Below are 17,736 nucleotides of genomic sequence, written 5' to 3'. Positions count from 1 at the left end.
AGGTACAAGAATTTAATGCACCTCAATAAAAAAGTGATATGACTTTTGCAGCCTCCACTGCTAGTAAAATCTAAATCTGAATTTAAGTGATACTGTTTTCAAGACAGACTTACTATAATTTTACCTGACTACACTATATGATGAAATGGTTTTAAGTACATCTTTATAAGAATTCCAGTAGGTCTGTGGAATATAGCTCCCCACATCTTGTCTTCCTACTTTTAAATATTTTATAGATTAATAATGTTTCTTTTTCTTTTTGTTTACTTTTCTTTGTTTGTTTTTCTTTTTAAACAGGGTTTCTCTGTATAAATCTGGCTGTCCTGAACTCACTTCATAGACCAGGCTGGCCTTGGACTTAGATTAATACTGTTTCTTTACAGATAACACTACATATATTTGACACATCACATGTTAATACTCAATAACACTAATGTCTATCCCTCAACCTTCATTCTCATTGGCATTCCTGGGTTGGAGGAGGCACACATGTGGATCTCCATCCCCTTTTGCATGGGCTACATTTTGGCCCTGGTGGGAAACTTTTCTCTTCTGTTCATCATCAAGACAGATGCCAAACTTCATGAACCAGTGTACCTCTTCCTCTGCATGTTAGCAGTGGCTGACCTTGTGGTGTGCACTACAGCTGTTCCCAAACTTCTCAGTCTCTTCTGGTTTCATGATGGAGAGATTTCAATTGAAGCTTGTCTCACTCAGGTCTTCCTAATTCACTCTTGCTCAACCATGGAGTCTGGCTTTCTAGTAGGGATGGCTTTTGACCGTTATGTTGCCATTTGTAACCCATTAAGACACTCAACTATTTTGACACACACTGTAACTGGGGCAATGGGCCTGGCTATAGTACTCCGGGGAGGAGCCTTGCTCAGTCTTCACCCTTTTTTGCTACGATGGCTTCCCTATTGCAAGACTAATATAATCTCCCATACATACTGTGAGTTCATGGCCCTCATAAAGATTGCCTGTGCTGAGACGAGCATCCGAAGAGCTTACAGCCTTGTTGTTGCCTTCCTCACTGGAGGGGTGGACTTCATATTGATCATTTGTTCTTACATTTTCATACTCAACACTGTTTTCCATCTTCCTTCCAAAGATGCCAGACTCAAGACTCTGGGTACATGTGGCTCACATGTTTGTGTCATCTTAGTATTCTATACACCTGCCTTCTTCTCCTTCCTCACCCACAGGTTTGGACATAAAGTGGCTCCACACATACACATACTTGTTGCCAATATGTATCTTCTTGTGCCACCTGTAATGGATCCTATTATTTATGGTGTAAGAACCAAGAAGATAAGAGACAGGTTCCATAAACTATTCAGTTTTCAAAGAACTTGAACTTAATTATTTTGTTGTTAAGTATCACCAAATAGAACATTATCTTTTTTATTTGACTTGCCATGCATCAATGTTGGAGCCTTTTCTAGAGTTGAATGATTGTGGAGCTTTACTGTGGTAATATATTATTTATGGTTTATTAAAGCTTGTTTGAGTGTTCAGAATGCAAAGATAGCAACAAGCCAGGCAGTGGTGATACATACCTTTAATTTTAAAATGGCATTCTAGCCATAGAGCCAGGTAGTTGTAGCATACTTCTTTAATCTCTTCACTCAAGGGGCATGCAGATGGATCTCTGTTATTTCAAGGCCACATTGAGCTACACAAAACTGACCCAGTCTTAAAGAGAAACAGCTCACACAAAGGTGATCTCAGCTCTTGGGATCACACTAGGATCCCAGTAGTAGGGAGGTATAAAAGGAAGAAGCAACAGGTCTCTTGAAAGAATTAGTCTCAAGCCATGCTGAGGACAAGAGAGCCCTTTCAGCCTGAGGTAGAGGGAAGAGCTAGTGGCTAGTTGCCTTGCTTTTCTGATCTTCATCTTGAAGTTTGAATCTTAGTATCTGTCTATGGGTAGTTATTATTTGTGTTTTCACTTGCTATGAAATAACCTACCCAAATGTCATTTCTGCTTAAAGATCCCTAACTAGATTTTTCTGAGAATTTCAAGATCAAATGTAAGTATTCCAAAATGAGGTCTCATTGTCTTTATTTGAAAACGGGGCTACATCACTTCTATTAGTTTCTGTTTGTTTGTTTGTTTATGGGTATTTTGTTCCATGTTAATCTGTATACTGTCTTTATGCCCAATGCTCACATAGACTAGTAGAGGGCATTGGATCTTTTGACATGGGAGTTATGGTTAGAGTCACACCCAAGCCTCCTTGCTGGAAGAATAGCCTTAATACTTAGTCATCACTCCAGTCACATGAGCCTCAATTTCTGATCTAACATAATCATTTGAACCAAATCACTGAGATTACCATGAAGTTTATTTAAATATTCAAGTTAACATAAATGTCTATGTTTTAGCACTATTGGAAAAAAGTTTAAAAAACAAGGAAGAACCATGTGTTTACCTACCATCATTTAGGCATTTACAATACTTTGTGATTCTTTTCAGAATGTGTAATTTTTTCCCTGTTTGTACCTACTTAACTGCCCCATCTCCATTTTTTGAAGGGATTTTTGCCAGCTGATCTTAAATTCACTAGACTATCACAGGACAAGGAAAGTGTCCTCAAAATGTTAAATTATGATAAGATTGGATCACAAAGTTTCTTTTCATATGGAGAATATTAGTTGTGACCTTATACTTACTAGTGTAACCATTGTTTCCACATGAAACCACATATTTTATCTTCTTTGTTTTTTAACTCAAGCCTTTTTGTTTGTTTGTTTTTGTTTTTTGAGACAAGGTTCTCTGTATTGTTTTGGTACCTGTCCTGGAACTCACTCTGTAAACCAGGCTGGCTTTGAACTCACAGAGTTCTGCCTGCCTCTGACTCTCGAGTGCTGGGATTAAGGCATGTGTCACCAACACCCAGGAAGCTTTATTTTTTTTAGCATATATAGTGATTTCTGTACATTTACACAGAGTGAAACCCAAGAAAAATATTCACATATATTACTTGTTATCACTTTTTTATGTAAAAGAAAAGTGTGCATTTTTTTAGTGACCTCATTAATTATGGTAAATATTTTCAGGATTGCTGTGACTCTAAGTAGAATAACCATCAAAATATTGGTTCTAAGTCACCATTTATAGAATGCAACATATAGCAAAGAGAGATGACATCTGTGGCTCACCATTTATAATGACCATATTAACAAGTTTCTTGTTGTTCACTACAGTACACAAGCACAAATTTCCACATTTGTTTGATAAAACTATGTATGTTACCACTTCTTCTAATTTTTTGGTATTGTCCTCATTTTGAATGATGATCTTACAGATGTGCCACTTTAGTTTTCCAGTTATCATATTTTATTATGGTTTTGAAATCATGATAATACATCTGAGGATTATGATATAGTTTGTCTCTGGACACATTTTCAAGAATGTGGATTACACTATTTATGATTGCTGTTGTATCTTTGATTTTCACTGGATAATTGATTTCTATGGATAAATATCACCAGGAATATGATAAAATAATAAAAGACATATTTAAAAAAAGCTACTCACAACCTGTGTGTTCACTACAGAGAAAGCAACACTACAGTAGGAATGCATTCCTTTTAAGTTTTCTTTATGAATTATATAGGCTTCAAAATTTAATTAATTATGTGGGTTGAGACACAGATAAATTTTCTAGGGACTAGATGAAAATGTAAGCCAAAGTCTTCTCTCAAATTAAAAGCATGAAAAGAACACACAATTACTTATTGGTTCTAAAATTTTACATGTGTACTTTCTGTGTCTGATCAGATAACGCTTACAAATCTATCTCACATATTGTTTACAAATACTAAATAGAAATTGTTCATACAACTGTATACCATATTGGCTAATGAGTAGACAAACAACGTAAGTCTGTATAGCTTCAATACCATAATTTACTTACATTCTAACACTAATTTTATCTACAGCCAAATCTCACTGGAGTTCTCAGAAATACACTTCCCACAGATATGGTTACCATAGTTTACTATGATCACTTTCATGCCCTATAACCATCCACTCTCTAATACACATTTACACTCACATGTAATTTTTTAAAAGGTGTAAATAAAAGAAAGGGAAAGAAAAGAGATGTGAGTTTAAAGCACAATCTATCTTACTAATGAAAAGCACCAAGGAAGCTTAAGTTTTTGTGAAGAGACACTAAGAACCTAAAACATCCCTAAAATTTTCTCTTTTCCCAGAATGTCTAAGAAATTTTGTTGCATATAGTATGAAGGAATCCATCACTTCCTAGAAAGTGTCATTATCATAAAGTAGGCAGAGGGATGTTTTACTCAAATCACTGTATTCATAGCAAGTGGCCAAGTCTGTGCACCTGTTTAAAACTTGTCTGGACCAACACAATAAATATTAGTGCCTTTCATATTTCAACACCAGGCATGTAGAGTGGAATAGTAATGATGATTTGAAGAAGATTTAGAGACATCGGGTTTGAATTCATCTGTCTCATAGGAACAAAAGGAAGACTAAATATGAAGTAGACTAAAGTAGAGTAGACACTAAAAGAGACCCTCTGGTCAAGCTCATATCATACACAAAGATAAAGCAACAGTACTGTAAATCTGTAATCTAAAAATAGTGAGCACTCATAGAAAAAAGTAATGGATGGACTACATGCTGAAATATTTATTAAAGAAACCAAGCCTGAATTTAGAAGGCCAATAGTAAATGCCTTGTCTAGATAGCTACACTTATAAATCTATCAAACTTACTAAAAGCTCGTCAATCATAATGGCAATCATTCAATAGAAGAGTGAATGTTTCTTGTATAACCAAAGATGCAAGTATAGCAATGAAAAGTCAAGGTTATTTCATAAACCAAATAAAACATAGGTAAGGGATGGCATAGTTTCTTAACTCAGTAAAGTCTTAGAAGAGTCACTTGTGTATCTAATTATACAGTGTAACTGCTGGATGATTTCACAGGTAGTATGTAGTTTAAGTGCAATGTGAATTAATACAAGTTTCCCCTAACAGTTTGTAATATTAAATTATCTACCATAATATCACCATATAAGGTTTCTTCTATGAAGTTCATTCTACAGAATAGGCATACCATGGAATGGTTTTTAAAAACTATATTTGGAAGCCAAATATATCACAAAATGACAAATGGGCCTTTATGGTTTACAAATTTATACAGGTTCTGAGAGAAAATTACTACTTGAAAGGTACATTTTATTATAATGTCACAAAGTTGTTTTCCATGGAAATTTTACTCACATAATTTCAATAACAATATTAAGATATAGATAAAACTGGGAAATATTGTATTGAGCTCATTTCAACAAAGCTATCAAACAAAACCAAACATAGTGTGAGACTTGCCATTGCTGGGACTTCCAACATTCTGTATCAGTGACATTCATCATGGTTGAAACATAAAAAAACCTTACATAGAAAACCTTCTTTCAAAAAAATACATTATTTCTGAGCATAGGCTTTAAATTTGACTAGATTTTTTTACAGCAAGTAAATAATACTTGTTTGATAATCTTGGGGAAAAAAATAGAACTGCAGCACAGAAGCCAGAGTCTCTAAGATTTATAATTCTGTTCAGAATGAGATTTCTCACATAACTGAAACTCTCAATGAATCAGAATCACTTCAAGGGTTAATTAGCTAATCAAATTTAAAAATATAACTGTTCTGACAGTCAATGCCCACATGTGGCAGGAACTCTGACTTCATAATTTTGAGATAGCCCTAACAGGGATGACTAATGATGTACAGAAAAAGATACACAGGATGAGGATAAAATATAGGTTATATATTTTATTCTGGGAGAAGTCACTTACATGAGAAATCAATGACCCACAAGTCTCTGCTCCAATGATCCACACCCAGGATGCTCTCCATGACCCTAGCCAAGAGAGAGCAAGTCTGTCCCAGACCCCAGGCCAAATATCACAGGCTTACCTATGCACCTGTGGCCATCATGCCAAGGTGTGGCTGGGTGGATCTCTCACTGCAGATGACCTTCCATTAGGCTTTAATAATAAAACATTAAAGGCTTTTGGTGGTTTATTTTTGTTCATGAACTTTCTCACATTACTTTTGCTTTTGAGGTGCACATGGCTGGTGTACTCAGGCAGAATGGAAGACGCACAAAGTGATTATATGATTCAAGATGAAGAATAACAGGTATTTTCCAAATTGGAAAAGTTCTTTTAAAACGTTATTCCTAATACATATAACATGGACCTAATTCTAAACACCTAGGCTAGAAAAGAGCCTAGGAGGACAATGTGTCAATGTTGACAATCCACTCCCTATACAGAAGTACATAACTTAAAATGCTATTTTGAACATTGAACATCACTGACCTTTCTTTTGTGTATCTGTTTACTTGTTTGTTATTGGTTTGTGTGTGTGTGTGTGTGTGTGTGTGTGTGTGTGTGTGTGTGTGTATCAAAGCTGTGTCTTATTTCTTGGAAAATAGTACTTGTTCCCTAATCTGTTTTGTTCTGACACCATAGATTAAAAATTGGCCAGAAGTATGTGGATATAAAGTGGTATATTATGGCCAATATGAGTCATAAATGAAAAGAAGGCAGGAGTGTAGAATATCAACATGACACACACATGAGACCCACAGGTGCTAAGTGCCTTGAGACAGGCTTCCTGAGAAGATATTCGAAACACAGCACAAAGGATCTGTACATAGGAAATGACAATGGCTACAATGTCACATATGTCACATATCAGGATAGAGATAGCATACAAGCCATAGACATTGTTGACCTTGATGTGGGCATAGGACAGCCAGGCAATGCCCATGTGCTCACAATATATATGGAGGATGATTTGGTGCCCACAAAATGGTAACTGTATGATGAGCAAGACAAAGGGTATGGCAAAAATCAATTGTTTCAGGAGGATAACCCAAGCAATGATGAATACTACCTTGTCAGCACCAATGTATAGTGAAGAGGGTTACAGATGGCAACATAGCGATCATAGGCCATGGCTACAAGCACAGCTGACTCCAAGCCAGTGCACAGGTGGATGAACATCTGGATGAGACATACCTCAAATAATATTTCTCTCAGGTTTAGCCAAAAGATTCTAAGCATCTTCGATTTGGTGGATGTGGACAAGCCCAGGTCAATAGATGACAGCATGGCCAGGAAGTAGAACATGGGCTTATGGAGACCTTGTTCTGTCTGAATCACATACAGGATGGTTATATTCCCAAGAACAGCTGTCAGGAACACAGCAAAGAAAGGAAACCAATCCAACAGTGCATGTGTTCCAATCCAGGGATTCCTAGGAAGATGAATGTATAGGGGTGAAGTAGAGTAGTATTATTTGAAACCATATTTCTGCTATTATTGTGGCAAAGTATGTCACCTCCACTGTGAATTACAGATGTGGGATACTAGACAGCACCCTTCTATAATACACCTAAACAATTACTGTATCAAAAAACTTTTATCATAGTTTATTCATATTGCTTAATCATAGAGTTTTAGAAGTGCAATATGTCTAAAATTTAATGGAAAACAACTTAATTTCCTTTCTCCCTCTTATTGAAAATAGTCTTTTCTCATACAATATATCCTGATTACTATTTGCTCTCACTTTACTTCATATTTTAAATGGGTGGTGGTGGTAATGCTGGAGAGACAATTCAGCTGCTAGCCTTCGGTTTCAAGCATCCATGTCAGGAAGCTCTCAACCACCTGAAATTCAATTTTAATGGATCTAACATAATTTCTTAGGGCTTCTCTATACACTCACTCTGATTAACACACACACATACACACACACACACACACAACAATAAAATCTCTAAAATTAATGAAGGAAAACATATGGTCTGAGTATTTCAGTGTACTAATCACATCCATCCAATTAAATTCTAGATTTCTGTTTAAAATAATAGTGTCCAAATGAATGTTAAATGTTTTCTATCAGCTGAGACTAGTTGCAAAATTGGAACTTGAGAATGTTTATTCCTGTGGAACAGAAAGGTAGTGATTTACATTACAGAAGTCATCAATCAAGGTTAAGGAAAGAAAGTCTCATGAAAGAAAACAACGAGTATAGAAGTATTGCTTTTGATGACTTCTTTATGGACAAAGGTAGAGAGGTTTAAGATGAACAAAAGTTATTAAAACGGTACAAGACACACTTTGCAAGTAGATGAATTATGCTTCACTAGGTTATGCTTCTGAACAGTTTAACTTCAGTGCTATTTTAATTCTTCCTGTGGAATGTGGGTTTGGACTGGAGCTATTTATCCAACTTATAATAAGATCTTTGAAGGAGACATAAACATGAGAATTAGAATACATGAAGAGGATAAAACATTGATGGTGTAATGCATAGACATAACCCAGGTCAGTGAAGAGATCAGTGTACATAAACGGACATTAAAGTATCAAATGACATGTAACTTTTACAAGAGATTATGTTACGTCTGTATTAAAAACAAACAAACGAAACTAGCTGAAACTCAAATGCAAGTGGATATGCGAATTGATTCTTGTAGATAGTTTTTTTTTTTACCCATTTCCCAATATCAAAACATGTCTCTTCCCTCTCATGTTTTTTTCACCTAGTGCTCTCTTCCTTAATTTCAGAGAGCCATGGAAAAGAATCCATGTTCTCACATGACCTTCAACACCCAGAGAAGTTGTAAATCTCTCTTAACTTTCTTCTGCAGTCCATATTCCTAGTAGCTTTTCACTGCAGTCTCAGTCTCTAGAGTGAGACATTTGGAAGACCCTGGGGGATAGATAATAAAGCCCTGAAGTCAGAATTAAATCTGTTCTGGTGGAATTAAATCTCTGCACATATAGGTAACCCATATCTTGGTTATTTCACCAGATTTTCAAGTTTAGGAATATCTGTTTCATGCAAGAACTTTTTTCTTTTTATACCCTTATTTATTCTCTCTCTCTCTCTCTCTCTCTCTCTCTCTCTCTCCATTCCCCCATTTTCTCCCTCCTGCCCTCCCTCCCGCCCCTCCTCTCTCTGTTTCTTTGGGTTTTTTTGTTTGTTTTTGTTTTTGTTTTTTTGTTTGTTTGTTTGTTTGTTTTGAGACAGGGTTTCTCTGTATTTCTTTGGAACCTGTCCTGGAACTAGCTCTTTAGACAACACCGGCCTTGAACTCACAGAGATCCACCTGCCTCTACCTCACCGAGTGCTGGGACTAAAGTCGCGCACCAACAACATCATGCTCTTAAACTTTCTTTTTTAAATGATTCATTCTGACTTCTTTATTTAAACACTTACTTAGGGTTGGGCAGCATCTTGATCATCAAAATGTCGATTAAGGACACTGTCAAAGCTGGTATATCATAGTGTGTGTGTGTGTGTGTGTGTGTGGGGGGGGGGAGAGAGAGAGAGAGAGAGAGAGAGAGAGAGAGAGAGAGAGAGAGAGAGTATTAAGTTCTTGATCTCAATTTTGAAATATGTCAGAGAGTGAAAGTTTTCAAATAAGGTTAATTTTTTAAAATCTCACAAGGTGTGAGCTGATAAGCCCATTTTCTTTTCTGAAGGTGGAGGGGTTGAGAAGAGTAAGGTTGCCTACATAGTAATATAGAGCTGACTGCTCAGCCTTCCATCTTGGAAGGTTTTGTTTATTATGGACTGTAACTGGCCTGTTATGCAAAGCAGGATATTTGAGTTTCATCAACAAATATACATTTATCATATAGTATGTAGCAAGCACTGTTTTAAGCATTGCTTATTATTACACATAACTAACAAAATGTTAAAAAAAAATATGTAGGCGGATTAGATAGACAGGTGGCGATACGTAACAAAGATGCTGATTATAAAGCTAATGATTCTGACTAAGATTGTCAGGGGAAGAGACACGATGAATAAGACAGTTAAGCAGACCTTTGAAGGATGAGAGAAGGCAAGTCATATGGAGATTTGAAGCCAGGAGAAGTGTTTCAGTAAAGACAGAAAATATGAGGGGATTATAGTATGCTGGGTGTGATCCAGTAGAACACAATTGGTTAGAATGAAAGTGACATAATTTGGAAAGCTCAACTTCCCAATCATATGTACCATTAGATTTTCAGCAATCTGCATGAGGACTGAAGGAGGTCCACAGTGTCTTAAATAGGTTTCTATTGCTACAATAAAATACTGTTACCAAGGCAGCTTGGGGAGGGAATGAATTATATCAGTCCTCCAGTTTACAGTGTATCATGAGAAGTCAGGAAAGAAAATCAATACAGGACCCTGCATGCAGGAACTTCAGCAGAAGCAATAGAGAAATGCTCTTGAATGGTTTTCTCCTCATGGCTTCTTCAGTTGGCTTTATTTTTATTAATACTTTTATTTAAATTAAAAACAACCTTATTTTACATTCCAGTCACAGTTCCCTCTTTCTTCCATTGCCTGTCCTCCCACTCCCCCCACCACCTCCCCATCCTACCACCCCCCCCCATCCACTCCTCAGAGAATGTGATGCTTCCCACAGGGTATCCTCAAAATCTATCACATCACTTGGGGTAGGAGCTCGGCCCTCCCCCGCCTCTGTGTCTAGGCTGAGAGAATATCCCTCCATAGAAAATGGGATCAAAAACCCAGTTCTTAAACTAGGGATAAATATTGGTTCTCCTGCCAGCTGCTGTGCAGACTGCTCAAGCCACCCAACTGATACCCATGTTCAGTCTTATGCAGGTTCCCCAGCCATCAGTCTGGAGTCTGTGAGTGCCTACTTGCTCAAGTCAGCTGTTTCTGTGGGTTTCTCCAACATGGGCTTGACCCCTTTGCTCATCACTCCTCCGACTCTACAATTGGATTCCTGGAGTTAGGTTCAGTGCTTAATTGTGAATCTCTGCTTCTGCTTCCATCAGCTATTGCATGAAGGCTCTATGATGGCATTTAAGATAGCCATTATTTAAGGTAGCCTCCCCACTATTGCTTATATTCTTAGTTGGGGTCATCCTTGTGGATTCCTGGGAATTTCCCTAGTGCCAGGTTTCTCATTAAGCCCATAATGACTCCATCATGGAATCTCTTTCCTTGCTCTCCTTCTCTGGCCTTCCCAAACTTGACCTTCCTGATCTCTCACTTTGTCCTTCACCCTCTTCTTCTCCCTCTTCTTTCTCTGACCTCCCTCCCTCTTTCCTTATGCTCCCAATTTGCTCAGAAGATCTTGTCCACTACCCCTCTTAGGCGGGGGATCCACATATGTCTTTCTTAGGGTCCTCCTTGTTACCTTGCTCCTCTGGGGTTGCAGACTGTAGGCTGGTTATCTTTTGTTCTATATATAATATCCCCACATGAGTGAGTACACACCATGTTTGTCTGTGGGTTACCTCACTCAAGGAGGTTTCTTCTAGTTCCATCCATTTGCCTGTGAATTTCATGATGTCATTGTTTTTAACCACTGGAAGAAAGCACTAAAGAAGTGCTGCTTACACTTGCAGTTGAGATCCACTTGTCCTTTGACGCAGCTAACTTATGATATACAAATGAGAGCTGACATGAACAACAGCAATTCCCTATTATTCACCCAAGTGGATTAACTACTATAATGGAATGAAACTGTTTATTTCGGGATATCCCTCAACATCTAATAAGTAATTACAACTTGTTAAAAGAAGGAATGAAAAGTCATGCAAATATACATAGTTGATAATTTGATGTTTTAAAAACAGCTATCTGCAAAGGTGATTGTTTTTTTTTTTTTTCTATCACTAAAAAAATTCAAAAAAGAAAAAATAAGGAAGAAAATGAGCATTGAGTTAACTTTAATAATAACTTCTCATCTCTGTAGCATCTTCTTTGGTTCAATATTTTTTACTTTGACACATATTACATGCCCTATTCATTTTAAATACAACAAACTTTATATGTTTTTGGTTTGGTTTTTCAAATCAGGGTTTCTCAGTGCAAAAGCCCTGGCTGTCCTGGAACTAGCTCTGTAGATCAGAGTGGCTTCGAACTCACAAAGGCCTGCCTGCCTCTGCTTTTAGAGTGCTGGGACTGAAGGTGTGTGCCACCACCACCTGGGCATACTTTTATACTTTAATAGTAATTTTACAAATTTTTTATTATGTTTTCAATTACTTTACTCTTCATTAGTAACTTCCTTTTTGCTATAATCTACAACATGTATTTCTTACCATTTTACTTCAATCCTACAATTAAATTTTTTGAATTTCTGTTATATAGCTGTTAGTAATTATTATTTTTAGACTAAAACTTAATTACAACTAGATTGACCATCCCTCCACGGTCTACAATGATTATTATATCCTTCATGAGCTTGACAAAAGTCAGGATCATCTGAGAAGCAGTAACCTTGATGAAGAGAATTCATTCATCTGGTTGCTCTGTTCCTGTAGGGAAGTTATGGGGAATTTTCATTTGATTAGTGTCTAATATTGGAGGGCCAAATTCATTATGGGTGGTGTCATACCTGGGCAGGAGAACCTAAGTCATATAAGAAAGCAAAGTGTTAAGCATTTGTTGGATTTAACATTTTCTTTGGTTGATGAATCTATTTCCCCTGATTCAATCTACCCCAAGACCCAGAAATTCTACTCTTTGGCATATACCAAAAGGATTTGCACTCATACCACAAGGCTATCTGTTCAACTGTGTTCATAGCAGCATTATTTGTAATAGCAAGAACCTAGAAGTAACCTAGAATCATTGCTATATTATATAACATTACACTTCAGGCCTTTTACTTTAATGCTGCAGTTATATATTTTCAATTTCTGTTATTTACTCACTTGTGACAATTTATTATCTTTATTTTTGAGACTACAATTTAATTACATTTATTGCTTCCCTTTCTTTCCTCCAAAACCTCCCATATATACCCCCTCAATCATCTTCAATTTCATGGTTTCTGCTTTTACTAGTTGTTACTGCATACATTTATGTAATATTCATATATTTCTAAATATGACCTTTTGAGTTAATATAATGCTACCAATATGTTTGTTTGAGGGAGTGATGTTTGTCTCTAGACAATTAATAGATGTGTTCTTTCCCAAGGAGGCCACTTCTGGACAGAGAAAAGCCCATAGAACCTCAACCCTACATAAAGAACTATAGGTAACTAAGGAATGCTGGGAACAGGACATTTTATTTTTGATCTTTTATTTGACAGTTTATGTGCACATATTTTAAAATTATATTATATATATATTATCATGAGTTTTATAAATAATGATGAAAAATGTTAGTATGATTGTCTTTCACAAAATCTTCTGTTCTTTTCATTTAATCTACAGGAAACACAAGAGCATGTTATTACAGTGGTGTCCACCCATCTACCTTCTCTATGCTGTAATTTGGTCTGGTGTGATCTTGCACAGGTTTTGCTTGCTGTAACAACTACTCCAAAACCATGTGTGCAACTGCCCTGCTGTTTACTTCTAGTTATCTTCTGCTTCTGACTCGTTTACTCTTACATGTTAATCCCTCAGTCTCAGGAAGAAGATTACCTTATAAATATTTCATAGGGCTGAGCATTCTGTAGCCTTCTTATTCTCTGCACCTTGGTCAATTGTCTCTCTACATTTACATCCAGCTGAAAATAGCTTCTCCGATGAGACTTGGGAGAACTATATCATGATAAATTGTTAGGAGTTGGTTTAATATTATGACCACTAAGAAAAATATAGTAGTAGTTTTCCTCTAGGGTTTATGATTCATCTAGCCATGGATTCATTGTGAAATGATGGTGCTAGATATGTTTCATCTTATGAAGCAAGACTTAAATACAGTAAGAAAGTCGTTAGTTACAAAGGTAAAATTCCATGTTGTGGCTCAGCCTGGGTAATCACCCATTTTTAGCTTGCAGACATATAAAGGGAAAGAGAAAACATAGTTAGAAGACATGGGATCTATTGGAGGCAGAAAATAAGTTGTAGTTTTTCTCTAGGTCTATGATTTATCTAGCCATGAGTTTATTGTTTAATAATGGTGATAGATATGAGTTTCATCTTATTGAGCATGACTTAAACCCAATAATAAAGGAGTTAGTTACTCTCATGATGTTTGTGCCACTACAGCAGCAGTGGTCATGTCTTTCCAGGTCTGCTATTATTGTAGCTAAAATGGTTCATATCTACATGATATTGAATATCACTTTTCTTTTTAGTACACATAGAATATTCTAATATTGTGAAATCTATCAAGTAGGGATTAAGGTTCCATGTCAGTAACAGTTTGACATTTCCATGTTATATGGCTCAATTATGTGTTATCTTCAGCAATAGGTTCTTAGAGTCAAGTTCTAGAGGGTTAGTAAGTGAATTGCCAATACCCTATAATAGTTTGGCATCAACAGGGCCTTGGTGGCCAAGAACTTGAAAAGCAATAAAAAACTCCTTGCATTGGGCCTGTTTTTGTTAACCTCGGGTCTCTAATGGTCAGATGCCTATTGTTAGACACCAGACCACTGTTGTTTTGTTATAGCATAACACCATTTTAAATCTCTCTCTCTCTCTCTCTCTCTCTCTCTCTCTCTCTCTCTCTCTCTCTCTCTCTCTCTCTCTCTGTGTGTGTGTGTGTGTGTGTGTGTGTGTGTTAGTTATTGCTTTGGTACATAGCAAACTCAGAAAGGGTTCACAGATATATGCAAGATTCTTGTAAAAAACCCTACTATGTTCTTTTTTTTTTTTTTTTTAGATTATTTACATGAATGCTTTTATTTAAAATATGAGGAAAAAAAAGCAATTTGCACAAGAAAATACAGGCTTAGGTCAGAATGCAAACAGCCAAGTGTCATGCATTGTCTTTTCTTGATAATAGTAAAATGGAGGGTGGCATTCACAGTAGTGGATCCCAGAAGACAGAAATGATGACTGGATGCATATTTTTTTTGTTTTAATTTGTTTTAGATTTTTTTTTTATTTTATTTTATAAAACCAAGTCCATTTAAATGAAAACAAACATTTATAGACAATATTTGGGAATTTGGGCATCGTTCTTTCCAAACTACTTCCTGCTGGTAAGGGGCGCTGTCATGGGGGATTCGAAGAAGATTCAGAAATCCTGGCTGTAGTCTGTAAGGCTGCTTTGTCCAGCTGTTTTGAATGTAGGATCACCTCGTACTCTGTTTCAGGTGGTCTGGCTTGATCAAACCATATTAGTCTGGAAGGAATCCACATCTTTTCATTTTCTGTGGAAACAAAATAGAAATCCTTTTCCCCAGTAACTTGTCCTTGAACTTAAATTTTGGAGTCAAAGCATTTTTTTTTAATTTAATTTATTATTTTACATGTTGATCCTAGTTCCCTCTCCTTCCCTCCCTCCCTCCCTCCCTCCATTCCTCCCTCCTTCCCTACCTTTTACCCTCTCTGCCCTCTCACATGCACTCTAACCACCCTCCCCTCCCATCCCCCCACCCCAATTCCATATGTAGGGAAATGTCATCCAGTTGGGGTCATGTAGTTCTGACAGGTCATGTGAAGTAGGGACTAGGGCTTCTCTCCTGTCTCTAGATTAAGGCAGTTATCCCTCCACGGGGGATGTGTTCCTAAAGTCCTTTTGTGCACCAGGGATACATCCTGGCTCCACTGTCTGAGGTCCCTTAGACTGCTCAGTCCTTCTGGCTGAGACCCATATTCGGGGGGGGGGCTGAGTCAGTCCCATTCTGGCTTCCCAGCTATCAGTCTGGTAGCCATTTAGCACTTCCTTGTTCAGGTAAGCTGTCCCTATGTGTTTCTGCAGCCTGGTCTTGTCCTCTCCATCTGCATCTGAGTTCTACTTCGACTCAGTGTTTATGTATGGGTGTTTGCTCCTGTTTCCAACAGGCATTAGTTGAAGGCTTCATGGATAAGTTAGTTGTTGATCTCACTCTCCAGGAAGGGCATTTATGGTAGCCTTTCCACAGAAGCTCAAATTGTTATTTGGCAGTAGTCTTGTAGTTCTCTAGACCTTTCTTTGTTTTCAATTTTATCTTCAAACCAATATTGGCTCCCTCTTTTATGTTCTCTCTCTCTCTCTCTCTCTCTCTCTCTCTCTCTCTCTCTGTCTCTCTCTCTCTCTCTTTCCTGTCTTCTTTTCCTAACCAGGCTCAATCTTCCTGGTCGCACATGTTTTCCTTTCCTCCCCCTCATTTTCTCCTACTTCTCTCTCCATTCGCTGCCCCCCAACTTCCCTTGAGCATTGGGAGACTTGTCCCTTCCCAGTTCTGTGAGGGACTTTATATGAATCTCTTAGACTACACCTTGTATCCTAGTTCCTCTGGTGTTGTGAATTATAGGCTGGTGATCCTTTGCTCTAGGTCTAAAATCCATATATGAATGAGTACATACTGTGTTCCTCTTTTTGTGACTGGGTTACCTCATTCAGGATGCTTTCTTCAAGTGCCATCCAAAAACCCTACTATGTTCTAAATTTTTTGTTTTGTTTTGTTTTTGTTTTTTGTGGGAATTCACAGAAATGATTCTGTCCCCTCTTGACATAAGGTCAGAGAATTGGAGCCTTCAAAGTCAAACCACAGGATATTTGACCTGGCATGAAGCTATTGTGTATCTTCCCTTGACGATAGAATGCCACTGGCCTAAGATATGAATGCCACAGAATTCTTAGCCTAAGGTGTGGTTACTTCATGTCCTGCCTAAACAACAAAATACTTATCTCAGGATATAGTTACTTGATGTTTTAGGTACTGAGAAGGCAGTTGTGCTTGCTTGTTCCTTGTATCTTGATAAGGAAGTCTTTTCCCTTCTCCTCCACTTTTGATGGGGGTATAAAAAGTCTTGGAACAATGAACATGGGAGTTTCAGTATTCACTGGATGCCCACCTTACTCTATCTCCTGTCACTCATCTTCTTTCCTCAATTTACACTCCTCCTTCCAAGCATGGACTGGGCAGACAAGCCTGCGAAACTGAAGAAATGACCCCGAACATGGGCCACTACAGGTTTTCTCACAGTATTCTCCAATGATCATGCAATAATAAAATGGAATTCTAGAGGGATTTCTGTTTTTTATAATACTGGCTCTAAGGGAAGTGGTTATGAAAGGTATCTCCTGAAAATTTGCAAAGCTCTTATAAAAGCAGACACTCAACAAAGGCAAAATTCCATCCTGGGGCTCAGCTTGGTGAGTCTCTCTCTCTCTCTCTCTCTCTCTCTCTCTCTCTCTCTCTCTCTCTCTCTCTCTCTCTCTCTTTCTCTTGCTTGCAGACATACAAGGAAAAGATAAAACAGAGCAGAGGTTAGGATAGGTCTATTGTAGATTGATATTAAAGATGAAGCTTTGGGAAAGAATAGGAACATGGCTAGTTAAGGTCATATAACATTACCAGAAGACACTATCTAGTGCCTTTTTAGAAAAGTTATCCTGCTTAATGCTTATTGAATGATAGAATGTCTTTGGAATATGGTTTAAACTGCTTTTGAAAAAAAATGCCTATTCTAAAAATAGTAATAAATAGTTTAAAATTTGTCTTTCTTATTTATCTCTATTTTATATTAATAAACAATGGTAGATGTTTTAAATTATTTGTGGAAAGTAAGGACACTTGCTCCAAACTTCCTTCAAATAGAGTGAATTAGTCAGAATGTTAAGTTTTATGACAATCAATCTGATGCAAACTTCATAAGCCGAAGCCTTTGAAATCATCATACTATACCAGTCTCAAGAAATGATGGTTTGAACTGTTAGTATATAGTAGACTAGACAAGTAAAAAATGTATATACATGAGTAGGGAGGGATGTGGATAGACTGACAGATAGATAGATAG

At 37.2% G+C, this 17,736-nt stretch overlaps 1 protein-coding gene and 1 pseudogene across 1 annotated transcript; one reads left to right on the top strand and one right to left on the bottom strand.

The window, feature by feature from the left end:
- Window positions 1–411: 411 nt before the first annotated feature.
- On the top strand, window positions 412–1,356 carry LOC127228950 (olfactory receptor 52D1). The gene has a single exon (XM_051194043.1). It carries the CDS (start codon window positions 412–414, stop codon window positions 1,354–1,356), a length of 945 nt encoding a protein of 314 aa, XP_051050000.1.
- Window positions 1,357–6,467: 5,111 nt separating this feature from the next.
- On the bottom strand, window positions 6,468–7,364 carry LOC127228049 (olfactory receptor 52E1-like; annotated as a pseudogene).
- Window positions 7,365–17,736: the final 10,372 nt, after the last annotated feature.

This window comes from Phodopus roborovskii, unplaced genomic scaffold, assembly GCF_943737965.1.
Source record: "Phodopus roborovskii unplaced genomic scaffold, PHOROB, whole genome shotgun sequence".
Taxonomy (NCBI): Eukaryota; Metazoa; Chordata; class Mammalia; order Rodentia; family Cricetidae; genus Phodopus; species Phodopus roborovskii.
This window is presented reverse-complemented; position numbering and strand designations above follow the sequence as displayed.